At 32.3% G+C, this 12534-nt stretch overlaps 1 protein-coding gene across 6 annotated transcripts in view; it reads right to left on the bottom strand.

The window, feature by feature from the left end:
* Atp11b (ATPase phospholipid transporting 11B (putative)) overlaps positions 1-12534 on the bottom strand; it is a 114817-nt gene that overhangs the window by 42554 nt on the left and 59729 nt on the right. For all 6 annotated transcript variants that reach the window (XM_046466842.2, XM_046466841.2, XM_058586208.1 and 3 more), the window contains 4 exons: positions 12184-12387; positions 6625-6778; positions 4577-4679; positions 1121-1266 (listed from right to left, as the gene is read on the bottom strand). In XM_046466842.2, coding sequence (XP_046322798.1) covers positions 1121-1266; positions 4577-4679; positions 6625-6778; positions 12184-12387 — 607 coding nt within the window. The remainder of the gene's footprint in view (positions 1-1120; positions 1267-4576; positions 4680-6624; positions 6779-12183; positions 12388-12534) is intronic.

Below are 12534 nucleotides of genomic sequence, written 5' to 3'. Positions count from 1 at the left end.
TTCATAAGGACTTGTCCACATAAAATGGGAAAGTAGGTTTCTCATTCTATTTAAAAAATACCTAAAAGCATTTGAAGGAGCAGTGTAGATATGAGAATGAACATACCCTCATCTCCCATCACTGCCAAGTAATACCATTATTTTGAATTTTCAATCTTCCAACTCTCATTCAATATAGTTGATACACAGTACAATAAGCAAGATTTACTTAATTTTTTTTGGCCATGATAGCTTTACAATGCAAAAATATTTAAAGTACACAATAAACAGAACTATCAAAACATTTTACTACCTCAATCTATTCTCATATTACAAGTAAAAGCCAGAACAGTAAATTAGAAGAAAACTGCCACATCATTTTATAGTAATATGTAATCTATGTTCTATCCCCAGCCTATAGCTATAAATTATAGAAATATATGCAATATAAGACATTCTGGCATATTAAATGTTTTAGTAACAGAGGCATTTAACATGACGTCTACAGATTCCCACATTTCCCAAAGGGTCCAGAGATAGAAATGTATTTCAACATTTTTATTTGTAATCCTAAGTATTTCACTTTATGCATACAAAAACCCTGTACTGAGAAGCTCACCACTTTACTAGCTTACTAACAGACCAAAACAAATTTAACCTCTGCTTGAAATCATCAAGTTGGAGTTAAATTAAAACTTATTTACTCAAGATGAAGTAACCTTAAGGAAATCAAACTTATTGCAGCTGAATATGTACAGAATAAGACATCAATATAAGTGTAAGTTTTGATGTGTTTTGACAAATTTATATACTACCAACATCACCATAAAATTAGAGAACTCTCCCATCAATTCCAAAAGTTCTTTTATATTCCTTTCTAGTTAAATCTATCACCTATACTCTTGGTCCCAGAAAACCACTGATTTGCATTCTGTCAGTACATGTTAATTACAAAGGTACCGATGTTTTATTTACAAAAACTATTTTTTAAGAATAATTTGCAATGAATCAAAATGCATTCTGCTGTCATATATGTCATTAAAATAATTAAAGAATAATTAATATGGTTATAACATTCCTTAAATTAAAATTTCAAATTACTACATCAATAATTGATCCTAAAAATCCATATAAAACTCACCTTATAAAAAAAATACTGTACAAGAGTAGCTATTCTAATATAATAAAAATGACCATGAACAAAAAGTAATTTGGAGAGGAATTTAAATCTAGCTATTGCATAGTCACTGTTTCTTGCAGCCTGTCTTCCTTCTTTACCCATGATTCCTGTAATAAAGAAGACAAAAAGGAATGTCCACTGATAACTCATAAGTTTAATTTTCATGAAACAGCTATAAATATCTTAAATATTTTAGTAGTTGAACCTGGACTTAGAAACACTAAATCCTAATATACAGCAATTCGCAGCGATCCAAAAGGTTGTCCCACTTAAATGTGTAGTTTAATATAAAGCTGTAATATATACAAGACATGTAACACCAATATTCAAAGAATTACAATATAAAAAAAATACAATTAAAATAAAAATAATATTAAAAGTTCAGGATCTAGCAGAAGCATCGATTATTGTACCAATAAGCACAAAGTATTGGGTAATAAACATCTAATGAAAAGAGTGCTAAACAACTTTGTCTTTACTAGTTCTAGTGAATATAAAAATGTTAAACTTGAACAACTTTGCTGTAGTAAAAAATAGGCATATTTAGCTACTTTAAACTGTCATAAGTAAGTCAAATGTACTTTTAAAAGAAAAATGTAAATTTAAAATAAATAAATTGAAAAAAATGTACAATCTGAAATCAGTGCATCATTTTATCTGAAAAATGAGTACTTTAGGTTACAATAATCCTTTAGGTTTCAAAAAAACAAAATCAGAGATCACCATGTTTGTGTTTTTTGACCAAAAGCAACTTTTAAAAATTATTTTTCAAAATTAACCTTCAAAATTTTTGTCATGGGGCTGGGGTTGTGGCTTAGTGGTAAAGTGTTCGCCCAGCATGCATGAGGCACTGGGTTCTATCCTCAGCACCACATAAAAATAAAATGAAGATATCGTGTCCACTTAAAACTAAAAAATAATTATTTATCATGAAAGTATCAAAATGGCCGGGGATGTGGCTCAAGCGGTAGCGCGCTCGCCTGGCATGCGTGCGGCCCGGGTTCGATCCTCAGCACCACATATGAACAAAGATGTTGTGTCTGCCAAGAACTAAAAAAAAAAAAAAAAAAAAGAGTTTAAAAAAATAATAAAAAAAAAAAACTTAAAAAAAAAAAAGAAAGTATCAAAATGTTCTAAAATGAAGAGGCAGAGAAAAAAAAATCTATATTCACAACACTTACGGGGAAAAACAATTTTTAGCCTATATCCTCTTAGAATTTTTCTTTCTGTATTTTACATGCATGTGTAGATGTATTTAATATATATAAAAATGTGTACAAAAATGAGAGTATTTGTTTTGTAACTTGCATTTGTTACTTTATAGATATAAACTTTATTGACGATATACATATCATTACAACACATTCAATTATTAGAAGAAATTCCTGGGTGCACTATTGATCAAGAAGCATAGAATTAAACTTTTTTGTCATGCACAATAATGCAGGGCATACTAATTTACACTCTCCCTAAAGCTGTATAAAATCATTTTTTATTCTGTATCTTTGTCAACTTCAGATTTATCAATCTTTGTAATTGTTGCCAATCTGCTAGGCAATTTTAACTTACATTCCTTTGATTGTTACAGAGATGAAACACTTTTTTCATATACTTTGTATTCATCTTATACTTCTCATTTGGAACTCACATCTTTCCACATATATCTACTAGAGTGTGTTTCTTATTCTTGTTAATTTGTTAAGACTTCACATATTTAGAAGTATTAAGACTTGGTCATCTATTTTACAAGTATTCCTTACTAGTGTCCCACTGAAATTTGTTTTGGGGGAGATTTTACCTTTGCCAGACATACTAATTTTTTCTCTATAACAAGGAACTTCTTAAGCCAGGTGCGGTGGCGCACACCTGTAATACCAGTGGCTCAGGAGGCTGAGGCAGGAGGATCACAAGCTAAAAGCCAGCCTCAGCAACAGCATGGCGCTAAGCAACTCACTGAGACCCTGTCTCTAAATAAAACACAAAATAGGGCTGGGAATGTGGCTCAGTGGTCAAGTGTCCCTGAGTTCAATCCCTGTATCCCCCCAAAAGACAAAAACAAAAAACTTCTCTTAAGTTCCTTGCTTTGGTATTGTACTTAAGAGAACTTTCCACAACTCAAATAATAGAACTATTCATTACATTTTCAATTCATTTTTATGGTGATAAATTATTTAAATCCTTAATCCATATGGAATTTCTTTTGCTTTAATAATAGAAGACTTAACTTTTTTCTTCTTTCCCAAATAACTAACTAGTTTAATCAACACTTTTTATTGAATAATGTATTTCCTTTCTTATTTGAAATATCTCCTTTGTCATATATTAAGCAAATTTTGTATGCTTTAATGTATGATATATGAAATTATCAAATTATTATGGAGATTTAAGGGGAACAACAGTGTACAAACTAGAAAGAAAATTAAAATTTCAAAATGAACAGTTAATTATCCCAAAGAGGAAGGAGTTGTTTTGAGGGATAAATTGGAAATAGTAGACTTGAAAACTGTCATAGGCAATAATGAAGACTATTACAGAACAAATGTTAGCCTAACTCTCAAATTTTATCCTTTGACAACAGCAAAAAAATTTATAGCCATACTTTTCTCTTTGAGTCTGTATTTATAAAATAAAATGACAGAAGAAGATAGTCAGAATATGTTAAAATAGGAAATGATTAATAATTTATTACTAAATTTATTATTTATTATAATAATTTATTACTAATACTAATGGTATTAGTACTCTGAACCCAATAAAGTCTTAGGCAAAATAGAAATTAGAATAAAGGCATTAAAATCACAAAATTATTTGACTTTTTATCTTTTTACTATTGTTAGTATTATTTCTCATCTCTAAAAATTGTCTTCAAATGTGTTACAGAACCTTTAGTTTCACAAATAATCACAGTAATTCTAAAATAAGAATTTGGGGGCTGGGGCTGTGGCTCAGAGGTAGAGTGCTCGCCTAGCATGTGTGAGGCAATGGGTTTGATCCTTAGCACCACATAAAAATAAAATAAAGATATTGTGTCCACCTATAACTAAAAAATAAATATTAAAAAAAGAATTTTAAACCATAAGGGCAACCATGTAAATCATAAATTTATGGATAAAATAATGTGAAAGTATTTTACAAGGTATGAGATGGCATGTAAAAATAAAGTTATTTTTATTATAAATTAAAATTGGCAAAGATATGATTCACTAATGTAATATTTCCTTTAAAATTTATAACTAAAATATCCTAAATAGTGTGCCTAATTATAATAATTTCTGATGCGGATACACTAGACATATTACCAACGTTGCATTTAGTTTTCATGTATATATTTGACATTGTATTTTAATTTACAAAAGGAAAATCCAAAAACACCAAATAATTACAGCAACTTTAAAATTCAGGAAAAAAGTCAATCACCTATGCCAACATGTGCTTCTTGTATCATGCTTACATCATTAGCACCATCACCAACAGCCAGTGTTATAGGTTTCTCAGGTGAGATTTTTATTAGTCTTATTACCTGGAAGACATACAATGAATTATTTCTTTATGATAAAATTTTTGACTGTCTTGCACTGTGCAATGTCATTTTTCTCAAATGACTACAATAAGGATAATACTAAAAAATATTTAATTTTATATTAGATAATATTATGTACTGGGGTTCATTTTTTTGAGGAATGCCTCCATTAAGGTTTTAGGAATGTCTTTCAGAAATGTCATAACCAAACAGGGTATTATGTTTGAATTTTGAGTAATGAGAAATAATTTTTAAAATGTATCTTAAATTTTCAAAAAGTAATAACTTGTATAAAAAATAAAATTATTAATAAATAACTTCAAATAATTGAATTGTCAGACAAAATGTTTTTTCTTATTCTTTTACTTGCTATCGAGGAACAACCATTGTTTTCTTTTGTAATAAGCAAAATCTGAAGTTTAAAAAAAGCAATCAATATTAAATTCAGATTTCTCTGACATTCTTGAATGCCCTTTTGTAAAGAACCTAGGCAAGCCAAGCATGGTGGGGCACTCCTGTAATCCCAGCAACTTGGGTGGCTGAGGTTGGAGGATCACAAGTTCAAGGCCAGTCTCAGCAACTTAGGCTCTAAGCAACTTAGTAAGACCCTGTTTCAAAACAAAAATAAAACACAACAATAATAATAAAAAAAAAAGGGCTGGATGTGGTCTAGTGGTAAAGCCCTGGGTTCAATCCCTAGTACCAAAAAAAAAAAAAAAAAAAAAAAAAGGGAAATAACAAGTCCCTAGGTATTAACTCTGTTTGGTCTCCAGTTTCAGTATCCATACATTGGTTGTGGTGTTTTGAAATGAAATGTACCCAAAGTCTCATGTATTGAAGGCTTGGTCCCCAATGCAGTAATGTTCAGAGGTGGGGCTTTTAGAAAATGGTGCATCATGAAGACTCTAACCTCATCAGTGAATTAATCCATATGGGATTCATAATTTAAATGGACTACTGGGAAGTGGTGGAAACTGTTGGAGGTGGGATCTAGTTGAGGTGAGGTGTCTTTCAGTATATGCTCTTGGATGACTATATCTTGTCCCCAGGACCCCCATCCCCTGCCTTCTGGCTGTCATGAGCTGAGCAACTTTCATAAGCCATGTTCTTCAACCAGGGAAGTTCTGCCTTGCCTCATGCCCCAAACAATAACCACAGACTGAAGCTTCTGAAACAGTCAACTAAAATAAATCTTTCCTGCTCCAAGGTGATTTTCTCAGGTTCTGTCACAGTAACAAAAAGTTAACACATTAGGATATGTGAATTATAATATGTGCACTATAATGAAATTCCTTAAAGCCCCCCCAAAATTAAATTATCTAATTTATTAAGACTTATATGTGAAACAATCCGTATTTAGATGTGCATTGCAAGAGATATTTGTGAAGAATATAGCCTAAGTCCTAATGTGGGATTACAAAAAATGTTTGCATAGGCTTTCACTTGAATCACAGGTAGCTAAAAAGTAAATATTTCCTATACATAATAGCTATGCATTACAAGTGAATTGGCTTTTTTAACTTTTTACTAAAGTCCTATTTATCACTTGATAGCCACTTTTAACAAAGAATTATTAATTCATGAGAATGTAGAAATAAGCAGAGATCAACAGAACCATCTGAAAGTGCAGATGAATTCAAGACTCCTAGGCTCTTTCACTAAGTAATTTGTTCAATGTTAATTATCACAGTTCAAATTTGTGTTTGGCAAGATCACAAACTGCTATTTAGTACAGACTTTCTGCGTCATGAATACTTGAAACTTCAATATGTACTCTTCTGAGAATCCTAAAAATTAAATGGACATGATTAAAATTCATAATATGAGAAGAGACTGGCTCCTAGAAAGATTCATATACTGCATACCACCATATTGAAACTATTTAGGCATTAACCTTAATATTTTTAGATCTAAATATCTTATAGAACTTGTAAAATATACATACTTTTGCTTTCTGCAGTGGTGCCATTCTACAGCATAATACAGCTGAACAATTTCTGCAAACTTCCATAAATAGTTTTTCATGTTCCCTGAGTGCAAGAGATAGGCTGGTCCCATCCACTACCAGCCCATGCTGAATCACATGATCCTCTGTAATTCTGAAAGAGAAAATATATCCTCTGTAAGACAGAACAAAAAATTCTTACTTTAAGATGGATAGTTCAACCATAGACTTAATTGTTATAAGACTGACATGCCAGGGAACAAACTCAGTTGTATTACCTGAATATTAAAATTAAGTAGAACTAAAAGTCAACAATATGATGAATAAAATAGATGATATTCAATTTTACAACAAACTGATATATAAATATTATATCAGTCCTAAGATGTGAATTGTAACATATAATCTGAGGATACGTTTCAAAACTGTATGAAAAATACTTACAAAAATACAAGCATTATTTGTTACATATATTTAGTAAATCCTGACTTTAAAAGGTTAAATGAAATCAAGAATGTTTAGGAAAACCCATGTCCTACAGTCAATATGTGTAAGTAGGAAGGAAAGAAATGAAGCAATAGTAATGTCCACTGATACTAATTCCTATACTGGATTGTAATGCCATATGTTACTATGGTGGAACAAAAATAACACCCTACTTGTGGGGATACAATAAACAAATGTTACTCAGGGTATGGTCTGCTTACTAGCAGTTGGTCAAACTATTTGTTGCTATAAAGAGGTAACGAGGGTATACTAGTAAGGAATCAAATATATCACTAAACATATTATTTTGTACAACTTTTTTCCTTCAATCCTCCTTTGGTAATTGGAGTTTCTTCTTCTTTTCTTTCCCTTCTTGTATTGAGGACTGAACACAGGCATGCTCTACAATAGAGCTATATCTTCAATCCTTTTAATTTATCATTTTAAGACAAGGTCTTGCTAAGTTGCCTAGACTGGCCTTGAACTTTCAATCCTCCTGCATCAGCCTTCTCAGTAGATTAGGTTATAGGTGTGTGCCACTGCACACAGCAGTTATAGGAGTTTCTTGATAAAGTAGTACACAGATTTACCTCTGGTGCACACTCCTTTATGTTGTGAAAGCTGGCATTCAAGGTAACCCTGTGTTACATACACCACAAAGAAAGTACTACAAGGGGGAAGGGGCGTAGAAATGGCAGTGGAATGAGATGGACTTCATTATTCTAAGTACATGTATGAAGACATGAATGGTGTGACTCTATGTTGTGTACAATTAGAGATATGAAAAATTGTGCTATATGCGTAAAATTAATTGAAATGCATCCTGCTGTCATATATAACAAATTAGAATAAATTAAAAAATATTATGCTAAGCAAAAGAAAAAAGAAAGAACTACAAATTCACAGGATGCTTCTGAGAAATATCCCTCTATTTTAAAATGAGAAATAAAAAATAATAAATAAGCAACAAGCTATAAAATCTAACCATTGAGAGATTTTAGTCTTATAATAGAAATCATAAGTTAAAAGGATGCCTTTTGTATTCTGTCTAATCATTATTGTGTTGCACTTCATTTAGGCAATGTATTCCACACCATGAAAATCTTTAAAATGTCTATATTTTCCCTTTACTTAATCTCCAATAACTAAACAGAACACCTATGCTGACTGATTTTCTTCCCTATTTAGAAACCTGGGCTGTGCTGGTGTCTTCTGCCTGTTCTAAGCATTGCCTGAACAACATCCCTCAGAAGCAGTAGCAGCCCAGAGTGGGACAGATCAGACCAGTTTTCCTAGGGAATCTTCCCAAGGAACACTAAATTCAGTTTTCCTCTAGGCAGGCTTGGTAAATCTATGGGACAATATTTAGGAAATATGGAAAAACATCTAAGTTCTAGCACACAAGAGACAGCATGTGCTCATCTCAGTGGCCTCATATCTCACCACTCCCTCATTCTCTAACCACACTTTACTGTCATGCACCCTCCCAGCTCTTGGCCCTTGCACCTGCAACCCCCTTTGCTTCTTTTTTAAAAAAAAAAAAAAATTTTTTTTAGTTGATGGTAAAACTCATTTTTAAAAAGTATTTATTTATATGTGGTGCTGAGAATGAACCCAGTGCCTCACACATGCTAGGCAAGCATTCTACCACTGAGCCACCAACCCCCTCCCCTGCCCTTTTGCTTCTTGCTTCTTGGTGTCACTCTCTGCCCAATTTATAGTTCATCTCTCAGGAGGTAAAATAGCCATCAGTTCTTCCAGAATGCTCCCTGCTAACCCTGGTCTGAGGTTAAACTTCCCTCTTCTGTCCTCCACAACTTTTGTTCTTGCCTCAGTTACATTTCTATTGTGACAGGTCTATGGACAGTGCACTCATTTCTTTGTTCTCTCTATATGCTATTAAGAATTTTGAGAGTAAACACCACAACTTACAAGATCATGCTCCTAGCATCTAGATAGAGGAGATAATATATGTTTGTGAAGAATGGATACAAAAAGCAAGACTTTCAAAGATATGGAATTCTTTGCTCCACTCCATATTTTTGTTAAAATTTAAGAACAGATACATATGAAAGTCTATACACCAAAATCCTATTCACATGTGGTCATATGAGAAACTGTATTTCACCAAAAGATACATTTCTAAAATATAATATAAATTTTACATAGCAAGTGCTTGGTTTGTCACCTCCAAAGTTGGTGACACTTAATCCTCATTCTGATGGTACTGAGAGGTGGGATTTTTTGGGAAGTGATTAAGACATGAAGGCTCTACCCTCATGGATTATTGTTCTGATAAAAGAGGCTTCAGAGAATTTGCCCTTAAGGCTGGGGATATAGCTCAGTGGCAGACTGATTGTCTAGCATGCCATGAGGCCCTAAATTCAATCCCCAGTACCAGCAAAAAGGAAAACAAAACAAAACAAAACAAAATAAAAACACTGAGTTTGCCCTCTCCTGTTCTTTATTCCATAACTTCTACCCAAATAAGGTGCACCTTGGAAGCAGGGAGCAGCCCTCACCATGTAACCTGCTTGTGTGTTGATCTTGGACTTTCCAGACTGTAGAACTATGAGAAGTAAGTTCTTGTTCTTTATAAATTACCTAATCTCTGGTACTTGGTTATAGCAATGCAAACAGACTAAGATAATAAGTCTAACATTTACTATATGTAAATTTTAAATTTAGGTTACTTTATGTAAATTTTTAGGTTTTAACCTATAGACATGGAATATAATATGTGTATACTTTTTACTTAATAATACAGTTTTTGTAGAAAAAGAGAAATGAATACTAATGATCATAACACATTCATTAAAAGCACATATATAGTAGATATAAAGAAAATATGCTAAATATATTTAGATGTTTGTATTACATTATTAACCAATATATCTTTAATTTTCACTATTTTTTTAAGTATACAATTACTATTTTTATAATCAGGAAAAATATTTTTTTTTTTTGAGAGAGAGAGAGAGAGAGAGAGAGAGAGAGAGAGAGAAAGAGAGAGAGAGAGAATTTTTCAATATTTTTTTTTTAGTTTTCGGCAGACACAACATCTTTATTTTATTTTTATGTGGTGCTGAGGATCGAACCCAGCGCCCTGCGCATGCTAGGCGAGTGTGATACTGCTTGAGCCACATCCCCAGCCCAGGAAAAATATTTTTAAAAGCATAAATAAGGTACATGATTTTAAGCAATTGATTTCTATTTTGGGGGGAGTTTCCTTGACATTATGGTATTCAAATACTTAAGCAACCACAATGATGTTGACTCTAATTGTATAATTACCTAGAACAAGTGCCTTTTTGTATTCAAGTAAAGATTCTTTTGTACTGTCTTTTAAAAATATCCCTTCAAAAAGTTTTTTTTTTTTGATGAAATCTAGTCTTTAGTACCACATCAATGCCTACATAACAAACATAAATGAAACACTGAATGAATAACAATTATGGCATTGTCTTTGGGGGTTTGTTTTTCTGAGTTAAAAATCACAAGACTGCAAATTACAAGTACCTGTAGGAGACCTAATTTGTCTACATACAACCGGCCCTGATGCTCACACTAAAGCACTCCTAAATTTATTGTGAAAAATTAGATGTTTAGGGCGGGGGTTGTGGCTCAGTGGTACAGCACTCGCCTAGCATGTGGGAGGTGCCAGGTTCGATCCTCAGTACCACATAAAAATAAAATAAAGGCATTGTGTCTAAGTACAACTAAAAAACCAAAATATTAAAAAATAAATTAGATGGTTAAATGTAGACACTTAAATAAATCTGAACTACCTCTAAAAAACAGATTTGTAAAAAAGATAATTTGGAGCTGGGCACAGTGGCACATGCCTGTAATCCTAGCAGCTCAGGAGACTGAGGCAGGAGGTGAGTTCACAGCCAGCCTCAGCAACTTAGTGAGGTCCCTAAGCAACTCAGTGAGGTCCCTAAGCAACTCAGTGAGACCCTAACTCTAAATAAAATGTAAGAAAAAAGGGCTAGGGATGTGGCTTAGTGGTTGATAGCCCCTCGGTACCATAAAAAAGATGGTTTAGAGTATAAATTATTCTTATGAAATAATCTTTCAACAGTAAAATGCAGATTTAATTTCCCAGTTTGGCATGTGAACTAGACAAGGAGTTATCAAATATTTTTGGAAAGGCTCAGAGAGCAAGTATTTCAACTTCAGGCTTTGTGGGTGGAAAGGTAAAATTAAGGATGTTATATAGGTACTTATGATGAGAGAAAAAAGAAATTACAACAATGTAGTAAAAATTCAATACAATTTTCTTTTATAGCAGAAGCCTATTAATAAAAAGAATGATAATCTTTTTTTTTAGGGGGAATAATATTTTGCTAAAGTGGAGTTCAAAGTTTATGTTCCCTACTATTAAATAATTACAAATGTTCATCTATTAATACTGACTGCTGATCTGTAATGAGTCTTGATATTTTAATACAATAGAACTGTATTATGAGATTTTGGAATTCATCTTTGACAAGGTAATTTCAAATAGGTGGTCCAGCTAAATACCACTGCATAATTAAATGTTTTACAATCTAATTCAACGATAAAGTAATCCCCACTAAATTGTGCCTTAAAAATTGTAATATTAGAGTCCATTTTTCTTGTTTTGTCATGATGATTATATACTGACAATATATAAAATGTCAAAATATGGTGCCAGGCATGGCACTCAAAATACTGTTGAGTTGTAACTATGTCACTGTGATTTGTAGTATACCAGCACCAGTGTGAAATGATGAGAGGACTTTATATAAAGTTTGTTGCAACTACTCAACTCTGATGCTGCAATGATTATGACAGTAGGTATACAAATTTATGTGGTTGTATTTTAGTCAAATTTTATTTACTGATACTGAAATCTGAATTTCATGTAATTTCACGTCATGAAATATCATCTTTGGACTATTTTTTATCCATAAAAAATGTAAAAATTGCCTTTAGCTCATGAACCATAAAAAATGGACAGTGGTAGTAGGTCATTTCTGACTTATAGTTTGTTGCACTATAGTTGGTTGATCCTAAACTGCATGATTCAGATATCTACATTCTTACCTTCTGGCAAGTTGCCTCAATTGTTCAGCACATTCATTGTCTGACTTCTGGTTTATAAGTTCAAGGATGTTCATAGTTCTATGAAAATGTCCACATGATAAACTCACACTAACAGCTGTTTCATGTTTATCTCCAGTAAGTACCCATACTTTGATACCAGCCATTCTCAATGCTTCAATAGTTTCTCGAACTTTATCTTGTAGTCTGAAAATGAAAGTCACAAAATGGGATAAAGAAAATATTTTTCTGACTAATAAATATAAACTACATAGTATGTGTAAAGTCAAGTCTGAACTCAACCTAGGCATGTTAGAGCATAGCAATATATGAAAATTTCTCCTATTAGGGAGG

Source organism: Marmota monax, unplaced genomic scaffold (assembly GCF_021218885.2).
Source record: "Marmota monax isolate L192 unplaced genomic scaffold, Marmota_monax_Labrador192_F-V1.1 WCK01_AAM20220418_F8-fsc00074, whole genome shotgun sequence".
Classification (NCBI taxonomy): domain Eukaryota; kingdom Metazoa; phylum Chordata; class Mammalia; order Rodentia; family Sciuridae; genus Marmota; species Marmota monax.
This window is presented reverse-complemented; position numbering and strand designations above follow the sequence as displayed.